At 44.9% G+C, this 24,471-nt stretch overlaps 3 protein-coding genes across 3 annotated transcripts; 2 read left to right on the plus strand and 1 right to left on the minus strand.

The window, feature by feature from the left end:
• Positions 1–291: 291 nt before the first annotated feature.
• SKA2 (spindle and kinetochore associated complex subunit 2) lies at positions 292–12,034 on the minus strand. Its single transcript, XM_040532413.1, has 7 exons — positions 11,840–12,034; positions 5,496–5,585; positions 4,552–4,728; positions 3,194–3,280; positions 1,964–2,003; positions 1,415–1,547; positions 292–775 (listed from the first exon to the last, which is right to left on the minus strand). The coding sequence occupies exons 1-7, from the start codon at positions 12,017–12,019 to the stop codon at positions 649–651; spliced, it is 834 nt and encodes a 277-aa protein (XP_040388347.1). The 5' UTR covers positions 12,020–12,034; the 3' UTR covers positions 292–648.
• PRR11 (proline rich 11) lies at positions 11,894–16,879 on the plus strand. Its single transcript, XM_040532416.1, has 10 exons — positions 11,894–12,050; positions 12,789–12,897; positions 13,326–13,479; positions 14,005–14,127; positions 14,418–14,666; positions 14,805–14,903; positions 15,395–15,504; positions 15,630–15,692; positions 15,788–15,884; positions 16,383–16,879. Exons 2-10 carry the CDS (start codon positions 12,791–12,793, stop codon positions 16,449–16,451), a joined length of 1,071 nt encoding a protein of 356 aa, XP_040388350.1. The 5' UTR covers positions 11,894–12,050; positions 12,789–12,790; the 3' UTR covers positions 16,452–16,879.
• Positions 16,880–17,749: 870 nt separating this feature from the next.
• SMG8 (SMG8 nonsense mediated mRNA decay factor) lies at positions 17,750–24,010 on the plus strand. Its single transcript, XM_040532412.1, has 4 exons — positions 17,750–19,466; positions 20,404–20,549; positions 20,942–21,817; positions 23,573–24,010. Exons 1-4 carry the CDS (start codon positions 17,774–17,776, stop codon positions 23,768–23,770), a joined length of 2,913 nt encoding a protein of 970 aa, XP_040388346.1. The 5' UTR covers positions 17,750–17,773; the 3' UTR covers positions 23,771–24,010.
• The last annotated feature ends 461 nt before the right edge of the window (positions 24,011–24,471 follow it).

A 24,471-nucleotide genomic window follows, 5' to 3' on the forward strand; every position in this document is an offset into this window, starting at 1 on the left:
TGTTGCCCAGAGGTGGTGAAGTTTTCACCCTCAGAATTTTTCAAACCAGGACTGTTCCCAGCCCTGAGCAACCGGCTGCAGCTGGCCCTGCTGTGATGTGAGCAGGGCGTTGGACCAGACCATCTCCAGACCTCAGCTATTCTGCGAGGCTGCAGTTTTACTGGACTGTCAAAAGCCGGTTCACATCAAAGGAAAATGAAAGGGGTCAGGGGCCAGGTTCAGGGGTTAGGGCAGGGCTCAGGGTCAGGAGTCATTTAAACAGAAGCATAATAAATCTATGGCCCCGTCGTCTCCTTGACTTTCATCATTTATTCAGGAATGTAAGTACAATTAAGTGGCTTGGGTTATTTGCCTTAAAAACCCCGCTCAGGAATGTAGGCAAGAATATGGAAACGTCACGTGGTTAACAACACTGTTCAAAAATGCATCGTCTGTAATCCTATAAATATCCGAGATCAAATTCCAACCTCAACATTTTTTCATTCTGAAGTTTTTAAGTACTAGAAATAGGATTTCTATACGGATACATGAACAACTTTCCAACAGTGTTCTTTTAACTCGGACACCAAAGAAATACTTGCTTGTTAATAATTCAGGAGCTATGACGAAGATGCTTGTGTGTCAAATGAGAACGGACCGAGCGTTCATTTATGCAACTAATTTAACATTTCCTTGTCTGTCAAGTTCCACAATGGCAAGTTCTTTTAAGATTCGTATTCTTGAGTCAGTGGCTTTCATATTCATCTTGTTCATCTGCGAAACACTCAGTGCGGCACTATAAGGCAAGAGCAAACTATTTAGCAAAACTGGGTATCAAACAGCAGGTCTGTCAGAAAATGGCTAAAAGGCCTATATTGTTTAAAGAATGATTTTTAGGAAGTGTTCCATAATTCTCATAATTGTTGAGATTGTCATCAACTTTACTGTGCTGCATTAATCTAAGAACAATCACTTCCTAATCCAACTTTGGGATTAAAGAGACAGAGTTTCCGAGCTTAAAACTTCTGCATTTTTGCCATCACCTTCAAGAGATCTGCAGCACTAATCCCAGGAAGGGGTCAAGGCTTGTGGGAGAGATAAGGGGTGGTAGTGTTGGTGGAGTTCAGGGTCAGGCTTTACTATTAGGATTTTGAAAAAAAAAACAACACAGCCTGTTTCTGAAGAACCTGACATTCAGTATTGTAAATTATCCAATTATAAATGCCACTTTTCTACAAAGGAATTTAGGGTGTTTTGTATGATGGCCTAACACTTTGGGGTATATACCTAACCAGCAAGGCCATCAGGGAGCAAAATCAAATTTCAAAGTTATAACAGAGCAGCAAATGGTTAACTAGCTGTTTGTTTCATTTGAAAATGATGAATTTCTTTACAACTTATAAAATTCTTAGTAACGAGTGGCTTTAAGTCTTACCTGTTCTTATTTACAATGAAGTGGTTAAATAGCTCCCTGTACAAATTGTTCAAGTCTGCTAGTTTAACAGTGCTTCTGATACTCCTTGGTACAGACATAAGCATTTCCTCAGTCAACGGTTTGAATTGTGACTCTAAAACATTGGAAACAGAAGGTATTTGTTTCTTCAGAAATCAGGCCAAAGATAAGACAGTACTTTCACTTCTTTTTACGAAAACACTGAAATAGGTCTCTATGGTCTGACTGAGAGATTTGCCCCTGTTGTACTAGGGGCGAAAGAGCCCATATTCGTCAGCATAAGTTATTTATAATAACTGCCTTTTTCAGAAAGTACAACAGCTTAAGTTATTAATTGCTGAATTCTAGGTAGTAACTTGATATGTTTAAATAGCAGAGAACTATTAAAGTTCAATATTAGAGATGGAAGTCTTAGGAGAGATTAGTGTTAATCCCAAAGGTTACTTACTGGGGCTAGGTGTAGGGGGTGGGGAGAATCAGACTTAATGGTCAACCGGGAAAAAAACAGTGGAAAATTCTTCCTGCACTTACCTTCAGTTGAGCCAGGAACTACAGATCCTGAACAAAATGGCTAAAAATAAACAAGAGATAATGTTAGGATTTCTTGGAGTTTGGTTTAGAAAGCAGTTTCTGCAATTTCATTTCTGTATTAGCAATTACATTTTACCATTGGATAACCAAGGATCTTGCAGCCACTGCAGCCAACAGCAGAATCTGAGGCATTAAACAAATCCTGGTTTCAAATAAAATAAATTTAAAATGGAAACAGGAAGATTCATATGCAAGTCAGATGAACCTCTTCAGCTTTCTCCTTTGCATTCCAGTACAGATGTAGTTGAAAGCACTGCACATGCAGCAAAGGAAAAAAAATGGCTTTCCTATTCTCAGGCAACCTTCAGAGGCTGACAGTCCTGACAACCTAAAGGTAGCTACACTCAGCTCTCCTCAGCCAAAAAAGAAATACAGCACTGACAAAAAATCCCAGGACCTTTGTGGCATCTTTCCATTCCTTCTGCCTTTCAGAGAACTTTTAGAATATCTTCAAAACATGCTCGCTGACAACATAGGAAACAATACCAACTAAACTGGCCTCAGCAGGAGTAGGATACAGCTACATTTTGCACTGGGGCTGTTTATGCCAGCTGTATCTTAAGTGCTTTAGAATAATGGAAAGACAAAACCAGAGCATTTATCAAGGTTGGGGAAGATATTTGCAAACAGAGTGAATGAAGCAGAAAGGTACTGGAAGGCTTTCATGCAAACCAACCGTGGCAATTAAGGGAAGAAAGGCAACCTTTGACAGAAAACTAGCGGGCAGGAAGAAGACACGTAGAAAAAGATAAGGTTAGTAAGACCATTATACTCTATTAACTTTCTTCACTATTTTGATTTTATTATGAGACCCAGACCAAACCTTTGCAGATAACTATACCAAGACTCCGTGCTTCAAGAAGCTCTGGGAGAATATCCAACTTTTTAACAACTATTAGTTTAGATTTATGTTCTTTCACATTACAGTTAGAATACACTTAAACTATTGCTGGTCATATTCCAAACTTTATTTAAGATTTCACAGGAAATTAAATCATCAACTTAATCAGTACACAGTAAAACTGGTAAGATTTGAGAGGAACTTCAGCTCATTCTGAAAAACTCCATTCGATTGAGTGATATTAAGGTACAGAAACAGCCCTTCTGACTTGAGTTGAGCTACTCAGGATTAATGGTTTCTGGAATACTGACACTCGGTGGCCTAATTACCTCTTCCACTAGCGATTCCATTCCTTTAACAGTCTGACAGGTTAACTGCTGTGCTGCAGTCTGTTCTTCTTCTGACAGAGGCAAGTGCTAGAAAATAAAAAGATACCAAGAACTCTGATACTTCCAGTTCCTAGGGTGATGATATTTACGAAAGAACTCAGCGTTTGCATAGTTGTTTTCACATGCAAACTAATAGTAGATTCCTACTTTGCTTCAAATGAAAGCAAGTTGACAAGCTTAGTATTTCTGAAAATCCAAACACAATATTCCTTTAACACAATACTAGAAATGACTCAATGAAAATAAAATGAATTATTCAATAAAAAGAAGTATTTCACTTGAAGAGTTAAGTTTCTCCGTAATAGTTTAATCAATTTTTGTTTTAGGAAATAGTCAAGTACAAGATCTTCATTAGCTAAAAAGTCTGAAATGTAACTCTAGAGACACAAGAGTCTTCCACTTTAACAAAATCCTATATGTAAATTATTCTTGGCAGCGTATCCTTGGAACACAGAGAGAGAAAATATTTTTTCTTCCTGTGACATAATAACTGCTGTCTTTTAAATCATTATACGGTACATTTTATCTACAGAGACTTACCACTATCTTGCCTACACCTGTTGACAGATTAAACACAATGTCAGGGCACTGTCATCGGAACGCTGATGGGAGAGCTCAGATCCAGCATAATGCTTTAGTCACACCAATCCTATCTCTGCCACTACGTTATCAACTAACATTTTTCAACTAAATCACCTTATTTGTTGAGGGACAAAAGCAATGCTTTCACAACCTTTTCAAAACTGTAATGCAGCATTGTCTGAAAACCACTTACAAAAATGCTGGGGGGAGTTTACAGGCATTATCATATTGAGAGGAAACGTTTCTTTGCACTAACTGTAATGCCACCCCATACCTTACAAAGTATTTTTAACTTACGCATTTTAGACAGTGAAAAAACATTTGCCACTTAAAAGCTTTTTTAAAATTGGTTTCTCTTTCTAATTTCTTTAAGGTAGCTACTTTTAAAAAGTCAGAGTAGGACTGCTCTGACACAGCTGTGAAACTATTCAAACGTCATACCATCCACTTACAGTATAACTTTAATTCAGACTAAATACCGCTAGTTTAACCAATGAGTGATGGATCAGGTTAGTGATTTACAAAAACAGCTGCAATCTTGCAAACATTTCTTCTGGTAAACTTTCTTCTTATTTTCTATGAGTCTATAAATTTACCAGTTCCCAGTGAAACCACTCACATCTACACAGAGGTTACACAAACGCATGGGCCTGAGAGCCCTTGTTACTAACACGAGACTCAGCGTGAGAGCCGAGTTACTAAAACGAGGCTGCTACCTGAAGACCAGTGTGTTGCTGTAGTGTCTGAACCATCTTCATTGTGTTCTCTAGGGCAGCACGGATGCCATTCATGGATTCCCTCTGCTCTAAGGAAACTTTTTCCAGCTGCATACATAATGTTTTATAACGAGATTTCACCACTGAGAGTTCTTCTAAGAGAGTAACCGGGTTTTCCTATGTAGAAATTAGAGGTATATTTAAACTGTTCGAGAAAATCCATGCTGCCACATAAGATTTAAAAGCACAGGAGTCAGAAAAACTAAAATATAACATGAAACAACCCTTTACAATGAAAAGTGCAGTTGAGAGTATTTTTTACCTATACATTTAGTTTTTCATATGCACAAACGATAGGTGGTGTTAATAAACCAGTGCAACTCTGTGGTTCCATAATAAATACATTGCTATGTTTGTGAATTTTAATAGCTTTTCTGATTTGGAATAAATTAGAGACTTCTAAATAAAAAAGATTATTTTTCCACTATGTCACAATATACAAGGAGGCAAGGACTTATTTGTGAAGGCTTCTACACACTGCCATTTATCGTTTTCATCTTTCTCTCATCCATCCCCAGCCCTGTATTTAGTTACTGCTGACTAGCAAGTGTATCTTTGGTCTCACAGTAAGGATGAGTTATAGCTAAGATAGGATACCCTCTGTAAAAATCAGGTGTTAACACTACTTCTCATTTCTCAAAGCGAAACATGGGAGAACTTCATTCACTATACCAAGAATTCAGGGTTTTCTGACAGTTTCTGCACTGAATTCATATTATGCCAGTTATCTTGGTGCGTGATGCAAGAAAAATGTTATAATAATAAAAAACTGTCAACTAGATAAAAGAACATTCACACGTTTTCATATTAAAGAATAATACCTATTTATTACCAACTTCACACAGAATGCAATAAAAGTTATTAATTTAATTTGAAAATACTACCTCTGCTGATGGATTATCAGGAAGACTTTTCATTATTTCAAACTCCAGTCTGTGTTGAATATAATCCAGATCAGATTCTGCCTTCTGGAACTAAAATATTTAGGATTAGCCACAGTATATTTAAAAAGAAATGCAGACAAACCCCAACCATTTGCCTTTCCTGTATTTCAGGAAAGCAGAAGACAGATGCCTCCTCTACTCCTCCAACCTATTCCATTAGATGATGGTTGCCAATTACGCTGACACACATCTAGCCTGAAAAGTACAAAGCAATAAACTTTGAGACTTCTAATCCTGTTATTTTATAAGTTAAAACCCGTCATCCAAAGAGCTATAAAGTATCCAGGTAATAAAAAGCAACGCAGTGGGAAATCACTTTGCAGAATTACTTCGATACCTTGCATGTAAGCTCTCAGCCTCAGACATTACCCCATTTGCCATACCCGGTACAAACATAGGTCTGGACACGAGCTTTTTCCTCTCGTGCGCCATTTCAACAGGCGTATACACACACTTCTACTGATTGTAGCCTCTTTATATTTATCTAACCTAAATTAGCTCGTTGTTCACTTTACATCTTGCCACTACTCCCGGGTTCCTACAGTTCCCCAAACGCATGTCAGCGTTCCCATCCATTCCTGCATCACGTGCCCTTTCAGTGCCAAACCTCTCGAGTTTGTAAGCAGTACTCCAAAGAGGGAAGTTACAGCAAGACACAAGAACAGCGCATCTTTTTTCAACAGATCTTCACATGTTGCAGAAGATGTTTGATTTTTTTCCCCAATATCAACATACATTCCATCAATTTATAAAGCTGTTCCTTGGCTAGTTACTTTTCTTTTCAAACATTACGAATTCTGCTAGCTAAACCATAATACTCGGTTGTTTATCCAGCAGAAACTATGAATAAGTGTTGAAGAGCAAAGTGTATCAGAGATCTTGTTATTAATTATATGAGGAATGAATTCTCTCAGATTATTATAGTAACCATTACGCATTTTATTATTCCCCAGTAAGCCAGAGCAGATAATAAATAGATAATAGATAATAAAATTGATGACATCACATTTATTTCCTCAGGATAAATAACCCACCAGAGAGTTATCTAATTGCCCTGTAAAACAGTCTGCTGATAGCATTATTACTTAATTAATTTTAGCCTGCAATTTTAATACCTATTAAAGACTTCTCCTCTAAAGAAAGGCAGTTTTCCCAGTTCACAAAAACAAACCAACAAAAACTCATTATTTTCTTAATGTAATCATTTGGAGATTTTACAGTCACGGAAGAGACTATGATGAAAGCAAGTTCAAAATGCTTGTAACTTCATGGTAGCTTTCACTAATTACGTTGAGCTTAACTCTGAAGTAATCATTATGACTTTTAGGATCAAAATAAGGCTGTTTGTTAACTGCACCCCAAAGTATTAACTAGCAGCGCTTATAGCTAAAGCGACAAACTTCAGTGGGCTTTGGAGGTACGATAAAAATGGAAGAATAAAACTTGTTAATACACTATGTTTTTTAAAAGAGTTCATGAAGGACTTTTCCTAACAGATCAACTGTTTCTGTGCTCCTCCATTAGCAAACATTTTTTGTTTTTCACTTCTAGGGACAGGCACGTCAGAACGATCGTTTTCTGCTTTTCTCCATCTCTCTCCTCTGACTGCTAACTCTTGGGAATGCAGACGATGAATAAGGGTGGCTTTCAAAATTATCCGTGAAGCTCTGCTCTTGGAATATTTCAACACTGATAATTTGAGATTTACAGGATAACAATAAGCCATTAACACTACGCTGCTACTGTGATTCAGGACAAAAAAAATGAGTATTATTTCCTAACTATTTATCTCTTGCTGTATCTCAGGAAACACACACCTGCAAGAATCTCACCTTAGCGTTATAGGTCAGGACCATTTGTATGATGAGTTCTGTACAACAGTCACACAGAAAATGCACTTTATGAGATGTAAAGTTGTAATTTACTCACAGGCTTAGCAGAAAGTGTTAGAAACTGTGAGGCAACTCTCAAGCCATTGCTGCATGCTCTGCTTTCAGATGCTTTGACAATACTATTGCACTGCTAGCTGTAAAGTACAGTAGTGCAATAAAGTCAGAGCATTCGTTAGCAGCAAGAATTCGGAACAAGTAATCAATACACTCAAAATACATATTGGAAAAAAAAAAAAGTCAGCGGTTTCTGTGGGTCAGACATTTGGTAAGGCAACATTCACCCAGTCCTAATACAGACATGCAAGAACCTTCATGTTTCAAGACATTATTATTAGTCATAATCACTGTCATTCCACTGACCAGAAGAAAAAAAGGAAGAAAAACACCCAACAAAATGCTCAACATATCTGTCAGAAATTCATTTTTGCACGATTTGGTGCTCTTTTAACTGGCAACTGCATTTCAAAGTTTACGTAATTTTAGGTTTGTCTCATAGCATTTGGAAATGGTAAACCTCCATCAGATAGATGTTCTTAAACTGTGCTACAGAGAACATTTTACGGACACACGAGTTTCTTCTGTCACTTTAACCCGCACGTAAACACACACTCATTTCCAAACACTGTGGATATAAATTATCACTGGGGTTACCTCGTGGCTGTTAGAGGACCATGAACTGGGGGTGTATTTCATACGTCTCCATAAAGATGTTTCTCTTTTTAATAAAACCAGTAACTTGATACACAAAGGCTGAGGACTGGGCGGGTAACACTGACAGCGTTACGGTTCTTAATAACAAAACGCAAGGAACAGAGGAACGGGAAGGAGAGAGATGGCTGATGGCTGATGCACGCAGAACAACCTGAGCCAACTTAGGACGTTTCTGTAGAAAACCCTGCAGGCTGTAAGAATCCCGTACAGTGTTCCTTCCTCTTTGCAGGGCACTTACTTCTAAGGACACATGCACAGAGTCGATGGGATTTGTCATTAAATACCACTTAACATTTCTCCTTGGCAAACAACTAGGAGACAGCGAGTGCAAAAAAATAAAAAGTTTTCAATCCCATTTTAAAGTTGGTTTTCAAACCACCTGTGGTCTCAGACATAACAGTGACTTAGGACTCGCGGCTCCGTGAGTAACGCCGACAGCATTGCTGGCCAATGCCCTTTTAACATTGCACTGCTTTGTGTACGATCACTAGTAGTACAACATAAAAAGGGCACTGGACAGACACCGCTCAGAGAAAAAAGTAGGTCCAGTACAACAGAAATACAGTCACAGAAATTAACTAAACTGCTCTGAATGAAGCACTCTCACGGCATCTGCCAGTTTATCCATTTGGTATCAAGTTTTACTAAAAGAATGTCCACCAAACTCAAGTTTCTTCCACTGCACACCACTGAAGTGCATACTGGAAAGCATTGCTAATGGGTCAGCTTTACAATCTGTCACCTAACGAATCTCATCTTATAGATGTTGTGGTTCATTCAACGCTTGTTGTTATTGTACTTTGAGCACTAGCCTCAGATAACTGAAGACTACCTGGCATTTTCATTCACATCGTTCTTTTTAAGCTCCTACACAAGAGTTTATCCCTGGTTCCATGAGACTAAAATGAAACTTTTCAGGAAATGCATGTCAAAACCTCTGGGGAAATACAAGTGTTGTTTTATCACACTTCTGGGGAGAGATCCAACCTCCCAGCCAGCCCGGGTGGAAGACACAGTAAGCAGAGGGAAAAGCAAGGGACATAAAGCTGCAGTACGTGAGACGGTTGCCAATGTACATATTTTGTTTCACTTAATGACAAAGAAACGTTACACTTCTGAATGAGGTTTGCATATAGGAAACTGGTAAGCGAAATTGTTCAAGACGTATTTAAAATACGGCATTTTTATAAAAACGTGTAAAATTCAAAAACACGGGTGAAGATGCGAGACAGAAGTGCCGTGGCCCACCCAGCACTGCTAAGGGACGGCAGCCAGGCACGCCACCTCCCGCGGGAAGGAGTTAACAGGAGACTCAAACAGAAAAGTGTTAGGCTAAGGGAGTAAATTTAAAATTCAGTTGGGTTTTCAAATGGATTCCCCAGATAATTTTGGATAATCAGGACAGGGGGAAAGACCAAGCCAGAATCTCCAAACCTTTGGAAGTTTGTATGAACCATCTGTGCAGATAATTGACCCCACTGAGGTCTCCACACTTCAGTGCAAGATCCTTTTGGTGTACTTGTAATGTAGATCGTAAGACAATGACACATTACCATCTTCTTCCACGGGCATATATAAATTCCCCTGTTAACTTTAAGGGCAGCTAATCAAAACACCTCTTTAATTATTTACACGTCCTAAAGTGAGGAATTAGAAGTCCAACTTTAAAAGCACAGCTTTCACTAGAACAGTGAAATAAACCATAACACCCTAAAAACAAACAAACGACAAGAACAAAACCAAAACCTACTACAATGACAACAAACACACAGCTAGCCTGGGTGTTTCGAAGCAGAATTACACAGAAAGAAAAATGTGTTACAAGGAAAAATGAAATCACTCAAACTGGGCTTTAAAACAACAACTAACAAAAGACACGGAGCTGTGGGCAGGGCTGAGGTTTTGAATCTGCAATTGGAACAACTTCAGAGCTCTGACAAGAATGCAGTATGTCACTGAAGTCAAATACTGTGTGCATTACCATTCTGAGTATTCGGTATGATTACCGCAGGTCAGTAACTGCAGGAGAACAAAAATAACCTCAGAAGTATGGCTCCTTCAAAATAAAATCTGTTTTAAAGTGCAATTAAGCTGAGAACTAGGTAACAGTTTGAACCCTCTGATACTTCAAGTGATGCAGGCACTCTGGCATTTTTTCAGATTATTGTATTTTACTTCTTAATGGAAGTAACATCACAGCTTCAACTATTTACCCCAAGTGACTCCCTATTACAACGCCATGTGGGTCACTCAGTGAGGTGACAGAGACAGGTCAGCAGGACAAGCTCCCACGTTAACAACGTTCAGCCCCTTCTTTCTTTTCAGGCCACCCTTACTTGCCCACTGCTGCTAATGCTTTCGGGGATGCGCTACACTGGTACCGTAGAAAAGTGACAGAAGGAACAATAAAAAGTAAACTAAAAGTTTAAAGGTAGCATTAAACTGCACGCTAGCTCTGTGTATCACGGTGAAAGCCTTGCACACATCAGGTTAAGGGATAATGTTGATGTACAATATTCCCCATCACGTTCTCCTGCCGCTCCTTCTATTTTTCTAGACTTTTTTTTTCTCCACTTTGGTGGTGTGAGTGTGTACTGATAAGGACTAGGAAACTCTTAAACTCTTTTTTCCTTTTTTTTTTTTTTTAAGAAATTAAACCCAAGGTTGCCAGAGGGGAGAAAAAAAAAAAACACACACACAACGAGAAATTCTCTCTGTAATGAATAACGTACTTTCCCCCATCTCCTGATGAGGCCATTTCTGGTTTGACAATTAATGTACCTAACGGACAATTAAAACCACAGAACTTTTACATTTTTGGAATTCCAACATTTCCTGGAAGTCTCCATGCGAAGAAAAACCAAAAACCACCACAAAGGAGCACCGTATTTTGGAGAATTACCTCAGCGCGAGCATTTTACCTCACACACGGACTTATGAATGAAATTAAGCGCTTGTAGGCATAAAATATCGTGTAAAACTTCAGCTGAAGGGAGCTGCAAGGCGGCTGCCGAGAGCCACCACAGGGAGCCCGGGCTGTGGAGGCCACCACAGGGCCCCGCTTCCCTCACGGCTCCGGCGCCCCCCGAGCCTCCAGGGCCCCTCGCAGCCCCCCGCCGGCCGCGTGCCCCCCGGGCAGCCCGGTGCTGAGGGCGGGCGGCCCGGCAATGTCCGTCCCGGCCGGGCGAGGCGCTGCGGGCGGCTCCCCCCCGCCCCCCGGTGCCGGTCCCGGTCCCGGCCGGGCCGCGGCCTCCCCTCAGCGCTGGGCGGGAAAGCGCCGCTCCCCCCCCCCCCCCCCCCCCCCGACCCGCCTGGAATGGACCATCCCACCCCGCCCCCCTTCACCGCCCCCCCACCCCCCACCCCGCGGGGACAATGGGACAGCCCAGGTGTGAGTTCCCCCCCCCTCCCCCCCCGCGCTGTGAGGAATGGACTCGTCCGGCAGCGCGGCGCTCCACGCCCTCCCCTCCCTCCGCGCGCGCGGCCTGGGGGGGGGGCAGCGGAATGGAACGGTCCAACCCGACCCGGCCCAGCCCAAGCCGGCCGCTGCGAGGACCGCGCCCCCGGTGCCCAAGCCGCTGCCTCCCCCCTGAGGGCCGCGGCCCCCTCCTCCCCCTCAGGAGGCAGCTCCGGGGCTCGGCCGCCGCCCCCCGGCCCCGCCGCCGCCCGCCCCGGCCTCACCATGGTCTCGAGCCTGGCGAGCGCCGTCTCCATGTTGAATAGTTGACATTCCTCAGGCGGCGGCGGGGAGATGCCCGCCCCTCGCGCCGCGGGCCGCGGAGAGACGGAGGTTGCCATTGGGCAGCTGTCAGTCGGAGCTCGCCTCCCATTGGTTGGGCGCTGAGGGAGGGCCGCCGCCATTGGGCGGGAGGGGATGTAAACCCTCGCGGAGGTACGGGGGTGTTCATTGGGCGCCGCGGGGAGCGGAGGGCGGGGATTGGTTCGCGGAGGGAGCGCCGCGAGACGACGTTGGGGCGGAGTGGGGGCGGGCGGGGATTGGCTGGCGTAGGGAGCGCTGAGCTGCTATTGGCGGGGGGGCGGGGCTCGTGCCCTCGTCCTTTCCACCCCATTGGCCCTTCCCACCTCCATCCCGCATCTGATTGGTCAGGCTCAAACCCTTCCACCCAATGACGAGGGCGGAGCATCGCCAGGCCCGCGATTGCCCCCCCCCCCGCACACCCATCTCCAGGCGCTTCACCCGTCGAGCTGAGAGGAGGGGGCCCGCGTCCTCCTAGCGACCAATCAGCGCGCGGCTTACGTGAGGGGAAAGGGAGGGGACGGCTGAGAGCGGCGCTCCCATTGGCTGCGCGCCGCGCGGGGCCCGGTTTGAATCGGCGGCGCCGGGCGTGAGGTGAGCGGCGGCTGGGGGGGGCCGAGGGGGGAGGGGAACCGGGGGGCTGGGGACCCCGGCCCCCCAGTCCTCCCCCCCCCCCGGCCCCGGTTCCCGGCCCCGGTTCCCGGCCCCGGTTCCCGGCCCCGGTTCCCGGCCCCCTCCCCGGCCCCCTCCCCGGCCCCCTCCCCGGCCGCCCTCGTTCCGTGCCCTTTTCTCCTTATATGGCGAAATTGCCGTCCCCACGTCAAATTTCACGTTTTCTCCGCGCGCTCACCGTTATCCCTCCGTTTCTGACAGGAATGGCCAAGTACAAACGTCGACGGAAAGCCAGAGCCAGAGCGAAATGTCGCCTGACGGGGAAAGGAGGTGCTGCCAAACCCCCCGGCTCGGGCTGTGCCGCGCCGCAGTAAGAGGCTCCGGTTTTGACTAAATTTTTGATTTTTTAACTTAATTCCTGCGTCCCCTCTTTGCTTCTGATGGTATGTGGAGCTGAGGTAACAGAACGGCGTCTGGAGACTACTGAGAGCCTGGCCTGGATGCTGTGGAGCTGTGTCAGCTTGTGTATCTTCTACTCCTCCATCTGTCGTTAACTTTAACGTGTAGGAGAAGCAGTTAAGATTTGAAATACTTCTTTTTTTTTAATCTGTTTGGTGCTGGAGCACTTCTCACAGTGTTTTCTAGCCTTTCCTGGCCTGTGTGCTCATGTTTACTACACTGACACCTGCTGTTGCTAGTACTTGTAATTTGTTCACTGTTATCTTTTTCAAAGACTGAAGCTATAAATATTTAAATACAAATATAATTATGACCTCATTCTGAACTATTCTGTTCCAGGTCAGCAGGTGATCTTCCACTGGACCCATCCTCTGTCCCAAGCCATCCATCCTCACGCTGGTCAATAGCCTTGCCCAGTGTAAAAAACATGGTAAAACCTCTTACAACAACGGTGTCATTTCTGTATTGCTGGTGCCAGAACACTGTTGCACAGGTAAGTTTTCTGCTTTTCTGTTTTTTCTAGTGCGTGAGGTCAGCCTTAGAACTCAATGCAAGATATGCCAAATTTGAAAACTAAGCTGTAAACTTAATTATGTCTGTTGAAACATCTAAATATATATGGTGTTTATTGTTGAAGGAATAACTATGAGAAAATGTCTAAGGCCACTGTAGACATTAAACACTTATGTGAAATTGGAGTTTGTATATGGCAGCGTCAGCAGGATTTGCAGTGTCAGGAGTTGCAGTCTTTCTTTAATAGCAGAGGTGACCGTGTTCACTTTTCAGCTCAAATGTGAATTACAGCTTAGAATTACTAGATTAAGTTAAAAGGCTTTCTTGAGAAAGTCGCTCCTTGGGTTCCTGCCAAGGAAGTATTTGTTGAAACTGTGTATCTTCGTGTTGTGCCTTTCTGTTGACCTCAGTGAGAAGACCCTGTGACAGAACTTTCATCAGTAGTCGGGCCTCTGTATCTGGAAATATAACTGAAAATATTCATTTTGTTTCTTTTTATGCTCAGAGTTTTAAGGTGGTTAAAGAAACAATATTTCCATCACAAATCTACTTAAGGGAGCTAAACACATTCAGAGAGCAGCTGGAAAACTTGGAAACTGAATTTTCCAGACTACAGGGAATGCTCCAGGTCAGTGTCAATCCCTTTGGGGCAGGGTAATGTTTGCTTGTGTAGGGGTCTGTGGTCAGTGAGGAGAAAATCAAGACCTCCTCACCGGGGAGTGCTTCACCTCTTCTTCACATTCAGCATTACTAAGCTGCAGTTACTTGATGGCTAAAGGGAACTGGTTTTCTGGTGAGCATCCTAAGAGGGCATCTATGTCTTCTGGATCAAATGAAGCCACAAGCTCCTTTCTCTCAAATTCTACCTGCTCTTATCAGTGGACTTAATATTCTCTTGTTTATTTATATTGTTTTCAGACGAATGGAGTTGTGACTTCATCTTCAGAAAATTCTATTTGTCAAAAGTGCAATAAAACAATGCTGGGTGCTCCTGTACAAACGCAGACGGGCCCGCTGTCATCCATGTGCACGCCTCCTGCAGTACAGCTGCAGCCTGTGTCTGCACCCCCTCCACCTCCTCCTCCTCCACCACCACCACTGCCTCCACCAAAACTGCCTCCAGCACCTCTCCTCCTCAAACGGGGCAACGGCTCTAAAGCACTTCTGGTAGGGAGTAAGAAGGTTCTTCTGTTTCTGCACTCCTGGCTGGGTTCTTTGGACCCAGTTCATCAGGAGCGCGTGCCATCGTGAAGGATGGGTCACTTGCTGATCCTAACTGCCCTTCCAACCACCTTTTATTTTCAGGAGCCAACACAAAAAAAGGATGTGCCAATGCAGATCACTCTCAAAGATCTCCTGAATGTAAAACTTAAGAAGACGGAGAGCAACCTGAGAACGGACAAGGTAAACCAGAGGATATATGGATAAATGGTGTATTGGGGCCAGCTCTGCACTGGAATCTGTATTTCCTGCAGTGTTTGTCTTAGCACTTGATAGAAATCTTCAATAAAATAATTCTTCTCGTGTAAAACCTCAGTGATCAGGTTTAAGGAATTTTTCTAATTCTGCATGCGGGCATTTGAAATGAAGAAATCAAGTGACTAATGTCAGCTGATGCGCAGGACAGGTCTAATCTTACATTAAGGGCGTGTAGCTTTATGTCTGTGTTAGCAATATATTTTGCACCTTCTTTTGCCTATCCAAAATCTTGTTTGCAGAAGTTCTGTTTTTTAAATAAACCTATCTTTGTCCAAGGTGCATCAAAATCTTCAGGATGCAAAAAAAGCATAAAAACCCTAAGCATAGAAATCTCTCGAATATCAATATTAAATAGATCTCGGATCAGCGAGGCCTTCTCAAGTTTATCTGTGGTAACATTTCTTTTCTAACTTCAGGCAGGATCACCAGTGAAGACACGCAGGGCGTTAATTACAGTCTCAGATTTACAAAGTATTAGTCTGAGATCTAAATCCAAGCCATCAGCTCACATTACAAACTCCTTAACGTAAGACACTTTCTTCCTTTCTTTGTTGTTAGATTTTTTCTGTTCAGAACAGATTTTTCTGTTCAGAACAATGATGAACACTATTTACACAGTGGAAAATGTTTCATTTTAACATTTTTTTCCAGTAGTACCCCACCTAAAAATCAGTTAGATCTTCGAAAACATCTTAAGAAGGTCAATATACAAAGGTAAGTCCCATTCTCTTCTTGTTTTGTTTTTCTAAATAAAATTAGAGAACTAATTTAATTAGAGAACTAATTTCCCTTGTTCCCAATCTTTTCAGAAGTCCGGGTGGCACTCCACTAAACAATAAAGAAAACATTGAGTGTGGGACCGGGTTGACACCAATAATGACACAGGCACTACGGCGCAAATTTCAGGCAAGTTGTGATGTCTGTTTGTAACGATGAGCTGGCCTGAAAATCCATACAGTTGCATACTGACTTTTTTCTTACGATGCAGTGCCGTTGGTATACGTTAGGTAATCTCTCCATAATTCTCATCCAAAAGTGCCAAGTACCCACAAAGAGGGGTTCTGGTTCTACTGATTTCTATTTTAACAGTAAGGAAACTGCAGAATGCCCATCCTTGGCTATTTGACCATGCTAAGAAGTTCCTTTTTTGATGGCCATTCTCATGCTTTCAGTGCTATCTCCAGCATCGGAGTTCCAGTTTCCAGGAGGACAAAATCTGAGGGTTAATAATGTCTTGAGGATTGGCTGTGTCTGTTTTCTTTTATGAAGTGTCAGTTAAGTTAAAATACCGTCAGTGCCAGGCATTAAAATACTGTCAGTGTCAGTTAACATCATATTTTATCTCAGTAGCAATTAGTACTAAGTTCATTTTCCGAGATCTGACCCTGTTCTTGTTTTTACCAGATGGCTCATCCAAAAAGTCCTTCACCAGCCCGGTTGAGTGCTGCAAGCAGCTTTGATGAACAGAAGTAGGTTTATGGAATAATGTATTTTTCGTTTGTGGTCAGGAAGCCACTTGAATCCAATTTTTATGTTATGCAGACAATGAATCTGTAAGTAAATGCAGTACATTTGAGAAGGGGGCATTTTGAAAACACTCTATCGGAAATCTGCCTTTTTCAAAGGCAACATATTTCCAGTGTGTCTCAGACTGGTTCCATCTTCTCTGATATTGGAAAAAAAAAGAGTGAAATTTCCTGAGAGTTTTGAGACCTGGCTGCTACTGAAGCAGGGACTGTAACGTTCCTGGCATTGATTCTGCTTGTAATATAAATGTGTGCTTGTTTATTGAAATTCAATATTGCTTTTACATTTTTTTGTAACAAGGATCTTGATGGCAATTATGTAAATTCAAAGAAAAGCAATTAAGCAGTGTTATTAAAGTGAGAGCCTACAACTTCCCACAAATTCGATGACGTGATTAAGAGTGTACTTGTGATATGTGTCATTTTGGGTCACTCCTAGAGTGGTGAGATGAGTTCTCCGCCAGTGGCAGACACGTGAGGTGCCAGTGCCACAGTTTCCCTCCGCTCAGGACAAGGACTTGCCTTCACCAGACCTTGAGGCTGCTTTCCAGAGAGCCACCACTTTGTGCAAGTCCAACGGCATCCTGGTTTTGTCAGGAATAGTGGGGCCAGCAGGGCCAGGAAGGCGATTGTCCCCTCGTACTCTGCTCTGGTGAGGCTGCACCTCGAGTGCTGTGTCCAGTTTTGGGCCCCTCAGTACAAGAAGGACAGCGACACACTACAACCATGTCCAGAGAAGGGCTACGAAGCTGGTGAAGGGCCTGGACCCCAAGTCCTGTGAGGAGGGGCCAAGGGAACTGGGGGTGTTTAGTCTGGAGAAGATGAAGCTCAGGGGAGACCTTCTGGACGCCGGTGGTAGGGTGAGGGCTGGACCAGCTGATCTTGGAGGTCTCTTCCAGCCCTAAGGAGTCTCTGACTCGGAGCCCCCGGTTGCGGTGGCACAGCAGCGACCCAGCCGCGGCACGGGCTGCCGGCCCTCTGCGGCTGTCCCGAGCCTTTGGGGAGCATCGGGAAAGGAACCAGGCGGCACCTCCGGCACTGCGGGTACCCGCTGCGTGCTGCCCCGGCGTCGGACCCCCAGCGCAGCCCGGGGAAGGGAGGGGGGTGGGGGTGGCACCACCTGCCCGCATTTCCCCCACCGCCCTTTCCGCTTCCCGCTGGGCGTGCGGGGCGCAGGCGCCGCCTCGGCCTTGGCGCAGGCGCGGGGCCGGGCCGTGCCGGGCCGATCGGGGCCGTGCCGGGCCGATCGGGGCCGTGCCGAGCCGGGCCATGCCGCTGCCGGGGCCGGTGAGCCTGCGGGAGCTGCTGCTGGCGGCCGCGGCCGGCGCCGAGGGGAGCGGCGGGGCGGCGGCTGCGGGGCCGGGTCCGGGGCCGTCCCCTTCGTCCCCCGGCGAGGAGGAGGTGTGCGTGGTGGGCATCTTCGGGAAGACGGCGCTGCAGCTGTGCTCCGAGAAGGCGGCCCTGGTGAGCACCGTGTGCGACCGGCAGGTCTTCCCCCTCTTCGAGCCGGCCGACCCCGAGGAGGCTGGAGATGCCGCGGGGCCGGAGGGCGAGCCGGCGGCCAAGGACTACAACCAGCTGCAGGCGTACTACAGCCAGGAGAGCAGGGTGCTCTACCTGGTGCTCACCTCCATCTGCGACACGCCGCAGCTGCTGAAGGCCTGCGGGGACCTGGCGGCTGCAGAGAGCAGGGAGAGCGCGGCCGGAGGACCCGGGCCGCTGCCCCACGCCGAGGCTCACGAGTTCTGGAAGCACCAGGAGAAGCTGCACTGCCTGAGCCTCCTCTACCTCTTCTCCGTCTGCCATATCCTGCTGCTGGTGCACCCCACCTGCTCCTTCGACATCACCTACGACCGCGTCTTCAGGGCGCTGGACGGGCTGCGGCAGAAGGTGCTGCCCTCCCTGAAGGCTGCCATCAAGGACTGCCCGGTCGGCAAGGAGTGGAAGCTGAACTGCAGGCCCTGCCCGCCGCGCCTCCTCTTCCTCTTCCAGCTCAACGGGGCGCTGAAGGTGGATCCCCTCCCAAGCAGGGGCCAGGACCCCTGCGGCCACCTGGAAAAGCCGCCCCCCAAAAAGCACTCCCCCAAGAGGAGGTTGCAGCACGCCCTGGAGGACCAGATCTACCGCATCTTCCGCAAGAGCAGGGTGCTGACCAACCAGAGCATCAACTGCCTCTTCACCGTGCCCGCCAACCAGGCCTTCGTGTACATCGTGGCTGGCGGGGCCCAGGATGGCGAGGACCCCGTGGCCATGCTGCTCGATCAGCTCAGGAGCAACTGCACCATGAGGGAGACGGACTCGCTGCTGGCTCCCACCCTGTCGGGACCCAGGAGGTATCAGATGATGCGCCACGGCAGGCAGCAGCTGTCCTTCTACGCAGAGAGCAGCAGCAGCAGCTCCAGCTCCTCTGGGCAGCTGGTGGACTGCACCCTCAAGGAGTTCTTGTGGCAGCACGTGGAGCTGGTGCTCAGCAAGAAGGGCTTTGACGACAGCGTGGGGAGGAACCCGCAGCCCTCTCACTTTGAGCTCCCAACCTACCAGAAGTGGGTCGCCGCGGCTTTAAAGCTGTACGAAGTGACCATCGAAGGCAAAGACGATGACCCGACTTCTCTCACTGGGGAACTGAGCTCCAAAATCATGGGCAGCATCAAAGTCTTGGAAGGCTATTTAGATATAGACACCAAATTCTCTGAAAACCGTTGCCAGAAAGCCCTCCCCATGGCCCACAGCGCCTATCAGTCCAACCTGCCCCACAATTACACCATGACGGTCCATAAGAATCAGCTGGCGCAGGCCCTGCGTGTGTACAGCCAGCATGCGCGCGGCCCGGCCTTCCACAAGTACGCCATGCAGCTCAACGAGGACTGTTACAAGTTCTGGAGCAACGGGCATCAGCTGTGTGAGGAGCGCAGCTTAACTGACCAGCACTGCGTGCACAAGTTTCACCTGCTCCCGAAAGCAGGTAAAGAAGCTCGGTTGGGATTGATTTTCGTGGTTTAATTTTGTACCTGTTTTAAAATGTCATGTCTCAGGGTGAGAGCACCAGCTCTTGCGTGTTCATGGAAGATGAAAACATGGGAAGGACGTGAATATGGAAGCTTGGCGCCACTAAAGCTTCATCCTCCTTGAGTGGCACTAGCTACAGCAGAGCTGTTGTGCAGGTTTCTTCTACGTTGCCCTGCTGAGATGCCCACTCACAGCCAGGAGGGACCATTCTGATTTGGAGGCAGTTTAGCTTCCGTGACCAATTCAGGCTCATCCTCTGCAGCTTATTGCACGTGCTGGGACTGTATATGATGCGTTTGCATCGCATAGGACTAGGACATCAGAGAAGCCACAGATGGTAGGGGACTGGTTTTTTTGTCAGTGTTATAAAGGCGTAATCTCCAGTAACTGTTCTCATGTCTTTATGCCCTTGCATCCTCTAAATGGTGTGTAAGACAGACACCACCACCCCACTTCTATTGGGCAATGTTTGGGAACGAGTTTGCTGTTAGTAGTAACTTTGATTCTCTATTGCTGATTGGAGGTGTTACACTGGAGTTCTTCTAACATGAAATAGCGAACAGAAAAAAAAATATTTCCAGGAGAGTAAAAGTGCCCTCCACTTCCTTTTTTATAGCTTGATAGAGTTCAATCAAGGAATAGAAACTGAAATATGTATTGCAGGCTGAAGATGTCTTTATGCCTTTTAGAAAGCTTCTAAAAGCAAAGCAGATTCAGTTGAGTGGTAAAATCTACACTGGAACTTTGTATAAAAAGCGGGAAAGAGAGAAGGAGTTGCTGATAAGTAATTTTACATACATACATAGCAAGGAGGAGGCAGTGAATTAAGGGAATCAAAGAATCTCTTGAACTAGTGAGCGATTTATCTGGGGTTTGATTGATTTCCCTTTTAGGTGAGAAGCCAGAAGCAGACAGAAATCCTCCAATCCTGTACCACAACAGCCGGGCTCGTTCCACTGGTGCCTGTAACTGTGGAAGGAAACAAGCTCCTCGGGACGACCCCTTTGATATCAAGGCAGCAAATTATGACTTTTACCAGGTAACTATTAAGCCTCTATTTTTGCGTCAAGCAGTGCTTTTGCTTCATCAGCAAGGTCTGTACTCTGAAGTGGCCACAGATAAGTTTCCTCTTAACGTTATCAAGTTGTAAATGGTGCTTGGGGAAGAGATTCTTGGGAGCAGAATTCTTTGCCTGATGGGCTGCGTGGGCAATTTCAGTCTGCACCACTCCATGCCGACAGGAGGACCTTCATGTGTAGTGGTTCACGTGAATTTTAAGCCCATCGTACCTGGGCTGTTCTCCCATTGCCCCTTCGATTCACACATAGCACACGCCTCTCGAGCCTTAATTGTACCTGCTAAATACTGTGACTCTAAATTCGCTTGTGCCAGAGACAAATTAGATAGTTAACCGCGTTTTCTTTTCCATAGCTGCTGGAAGAAAAATGCTGTGGGAAACTGGAGCACATCAATTTTCCTGTGTTTCAGCCAAGCACACCTGATCCGGCACCTGCTAGGGACGAGTCATCGCCTGCCCCTCCGGAAGGCGAGATTGAGAAACTAAAAGAAAAAGAACCTCAGACTCAGGGAGAAAGCACAGGTCTGAGCTTGGCCCTCAGCCTGGGTCAGTCGACGGGCAGCTTGGGCACTTACCCGCCTGACGCCCAGGGTGGAGGGGACAATGCCGAAAGTCACGGGCAGAGTGGGGACTCCAAAAGTGAGAAAAGGCCGAGCCTGGTAGATCGTCAGGCATCCACTGTCGAGTACCTCCCTGGGATGCTCCATTCTAACTGCCCCAAGGGCCTCTTGCCCAAATTCTCCAGTTGGTCACTGGTTAAGCTGGGGCCTGCTAAGGCTTATAACTTCCACACGGGCCTAGACCAACAAGGCTTTATCCCGGGAACAAACTATTTAATGCCTTGGGACATTGTCATCAGGACAAGAACTGAAGATGAAGGAGATTTAGATACCAATTCTTGGCCTGCACCTAACAAGGCCGTTCCCGCAAAGAGAAGCGCAGTTGTGATGGGAAGAGGGAGACGGAGAGATGACATCGCTCGAGCTTTCGTAGGATTTGAATATGAAGATGCACGTGGTAGGAGGTTCATGTGTTCAGGACCCGATAAGGTCATGAAAGTGATGGGCGGAGGGCCAAAGGAATCCGCCATCAAAGCCCTCAATTCTGACATGCCGCTGTACATCCTGTCGTCGACTCAGGGGCGAGGGCTCAAGCCACATTACGCTCAGTTCATGAGACTCTTTGTGGTGGTTCCGGATGCTCCACTGCAAATAACATTGACGCCTCAGGTAAGAAATGCAAAAGGGAATCTGGTCACTGCAGAGAGAACGTTGAGCGTTGCAGCATTGACTGCAGGGCTGGAAGGCACAAAGGTGATAGGCAAAGGGTGTCAGCGGGGTGCTACAAGGAGCTCTTTCCAACCACTTTTTTTTTCTTTTCCAAAACAACTGCAGTCAAGTTCTCCAAAGCAGTAGTCGCAAAAAGCGCCCAAAGTATCTGTTTTGTAAGCAGGTATTTTTTTAAACTTCAAGATTGGCTTATGCCAGCTTTACACTTTATATAAAGTAAGTTTTTAAAAATGTGTATTTTATAAAGAGTGAATTAATCACATTTGCTCAGATTGGGGAAAAAAAAACGTAATTTATTTTTTAAAAAAGATGACCAGTGAGCAACGACTGTGTAAGAATTAAATTAATAATTTTAAAAGTCAGAGAAAAGCAGTGACTCATTGCTGAGATTTGTTATTATTATTTGTTACCATTTGAATTTAGGAGGTGAAAAAGTGTTTGTTCTTTTTTTTTTTTTCCCTGACTTGGAGGGTTTTTTTCCTGATTTCAAGTGTGTATTAAAGAAATGGAGGAAAAACCTCCACTTACGCTTTTTTTTAAGGCTGTAACATATGGGCAGGTGTATCATCCTTCAATTACTGGTGTATGAAATAGTGTGTACATAGGTGGTCATTATTTGTTAGAATATGGCAAGAAATCATATCGGTGCTCGTTGTATGGTATTGTCACTGAGTAAGAGTCAGTACCGAATGCGTTCCATATGAACGGTGGGAGGGGAAGCAGATTTGGAACATCTTGTAGCCCTTCTAGCTGTTTGAGAAGTGCTACAAGATCCTTAATACGGAATCACAAAGCAATGGAATTGGCTTCTTTTATGGGAAATCTTCAACTAATCAGGTATGAACCTGTTTCTTTTTAGAAATGAAAGGGAGAATACTGACTGAAATGTGACTCCCAATGCCAAAATTCCACCAGTATTATAAAAAACATGCAATTTAGTTCAGCAGTTTCTTAATTTTGTTCTTGTCCTCCTGCCTTGCTAATCTCTGAGGTTTTGTGTGTGAAAACTGTCAGCCATCTGACTCCCCAGGGAGCATTTCAATTTTATCTTTTTAGAGGAGAGTGGGATGTAGTGGAAGAAAATTAATGCCATTAGCAGTCTATCATGTTATTGTTTGGAACTGAGGCAAGAATTGAAGGTTTTGTTTATGCTGATACTTATTTTTCTGTTCCCAGGTTACACCTATATCACACCTTATGACTCCTAAGGGTGTGTTTTTACTTGGAAAATCTGTTAGGCTATGCATTGTAGGTTCTACATGTCAGTTGCTAATGTGAATAAGGCTTTCTCAATCTTCTAATATGAATTATACATGACCTATATTAGATGTTGCTGAAGTCCTTCAGCACATGGGTTTAGGTAATGGTTCAGGCACATCTGTGCTACAGTACTGGAAATCCCCTGATAACGCAGTGTTTAGTGCGTTGGAAGGACATGGCTTGTGTTTGTGTTAAGGTTTTACCAATGACAGCCACATCTGCAGCCACATTCAGCATCTTGTCAATGGTAGAAATGGAATCTTGTGGATGGCTCATGGTAGTGGCACAGTGGTGTCCTGGGATGTGCTGAAGTAGGTAAGATCTTGACTGTAGGCAAGGCTTAGAGACTTAACAGACTTCCGTGGATTCAGTTGTCTCTTAAGTTTTTATTCTAATGATGTTTAATTAATCTACCCATTTCCTTTTTGTTTTCAGGTTCAGCCAGGGCCACCACCTTGCCCTGTATTTTACCCTGAGAAACAGGAAATAACCCTTCCAGCTGATGGACTCTGGGTGCTTAGATTTCCTTATGCGTATGTGACAGAACGTGGACCCTGCTTTCCTCCAAAAGAAAGCCAACAATTAATGAGTTACAAAGTTCTTCGAGGAATACTGAAAGCGATTACACAGTAAGAATTGCTCTGGTAGATTGATTTTAGTTTAAAAAGACTGTCTTCAACCCAAATTATGGTTTTTGATTCATGTTTGTTACCTAACAGTTATCACTGTGATCTAGTGAACCCCACTGTATTTCACTGGAACACATTTTGGAAATAGTCAGATATCAAAGTGGAGAAGTGAGTCCAAGAAAAAAATGTAAATCTTCTGTTGAGTTTTTTGTATGTAAAAAATAAAAGCTGGTTATCATCCTGAGCCTACATTATTACGTGTTCTGATGATAATGCTTTTCCCCATCGTGTCTTTCTACGCAGTTATTTAGGAATACTTAAAAATGCCTGAAATCAAGACTTTCCTATGTTATATTGAGACAATGATGGGCAAAATCTCTCTTTCTAAACAAGCTATTTGTCTGCAAAGAATTGATGCTCTTAATGTGTTGATGTGAGATATTGTTCACCTTTGGTCTTGTTTAAAAAAATAATTACAGTTCTGATTTGTATTACTAGCATAGCCAGAAACTGCTTGTTTCTATACCAAGTTGAAATCTTTTATGGCATTTGTATTCATAGATCAGATTTTGTTAAAAAGCTGACCTAAATTCATACTTTGGAATGACAGATCTCTTTGGAAACTAAACCTGCTGGTAAATTTGTGAAAACTAAAGCACTGGAAGTTTGTTCAATATAAGCACCTGCAGCTTAAGTTGTCAGTAG

The sequence above is a fragment of the Cygnus olor genome, chromosome 20 (genome assembly GCF_009769625.2).
Source record: "Cygnus olor isolate bCygOlo1 chromosome 20, bCygOlo1.pri.v2, whole genome shotgun sequence".
Taxonomy (NCBI): domain Eukaryota; kingdom Metazoa; phylum Chordata; class Aves; order Anseriformes; family Anatidae; genus Cygnus; species Cygnus olor.

Bases quoted from the DNA above. Each gene is read 5' to 3' on its own strand.
- SKA2 (XM_040532413.1), bottom strand. From the start codon at position 12,019: ATGGCGGCGGCCCTCCCTCAGCGCCCAACCAATGGGAGGCGAGCTCCG. The intron at 4,729-5,495 runs GTAGTATTTTCA...ATTTCTACATAG, and splicing joins CTGATAATCCATCAGCAGAG to GAAAACCCGGTTACTCTCTT. The intron at 1,548-1,963 runs GTAAGTGCAGGA...CCAATGTTTTAG, and splicing joins AGTTCCTGGCTCAACTGAAG to AGTCACAATTCAAACCGTTG.
- SMG8 (XM_040532412.1), top strand. From the start codon at position 17,774: ATGCCGCTGCCGGGGCCGGTGAGCCTGCGGGAGCTGCTGCTGGCGGCC. The intron at 20,550-20,941 runs GTAACTATTAAG...TCTTTTCCATAG, and splicing joins CAAATTATGACTTTTACCAG to CTGCTGGAAGAAAAATGCTG. The intron at 21,818-23,572 runs GTAAGAAATGCA...TTTTGTTTTCAG, and splicing joins AAATAACATTGACGCCTCAG to GTTCAGCCAGGGCCACCACC.
- PRR11 (XM_040532416.1), top strand. From the start codon at position 12,791: ATGGCCAAGTACAAACGTCGACGGAAAGCCAGAGCCAGAGCGAAATGT. The intron at 14,667-14,804 runs GTAGGGAGTAAG...TTTTATTTTCAG, and splicing joins ACGGCTCTAAAGCACTTCTG to GAGCCAACACAAAAAAAGGA. The intron at 15,505-15,629 runs GTAAGACACTTT...ATTTTTTTCCAG, and splicing joins CACATTACAAACTCCTTAAC to TAGTACCCCACCTAAAAATC.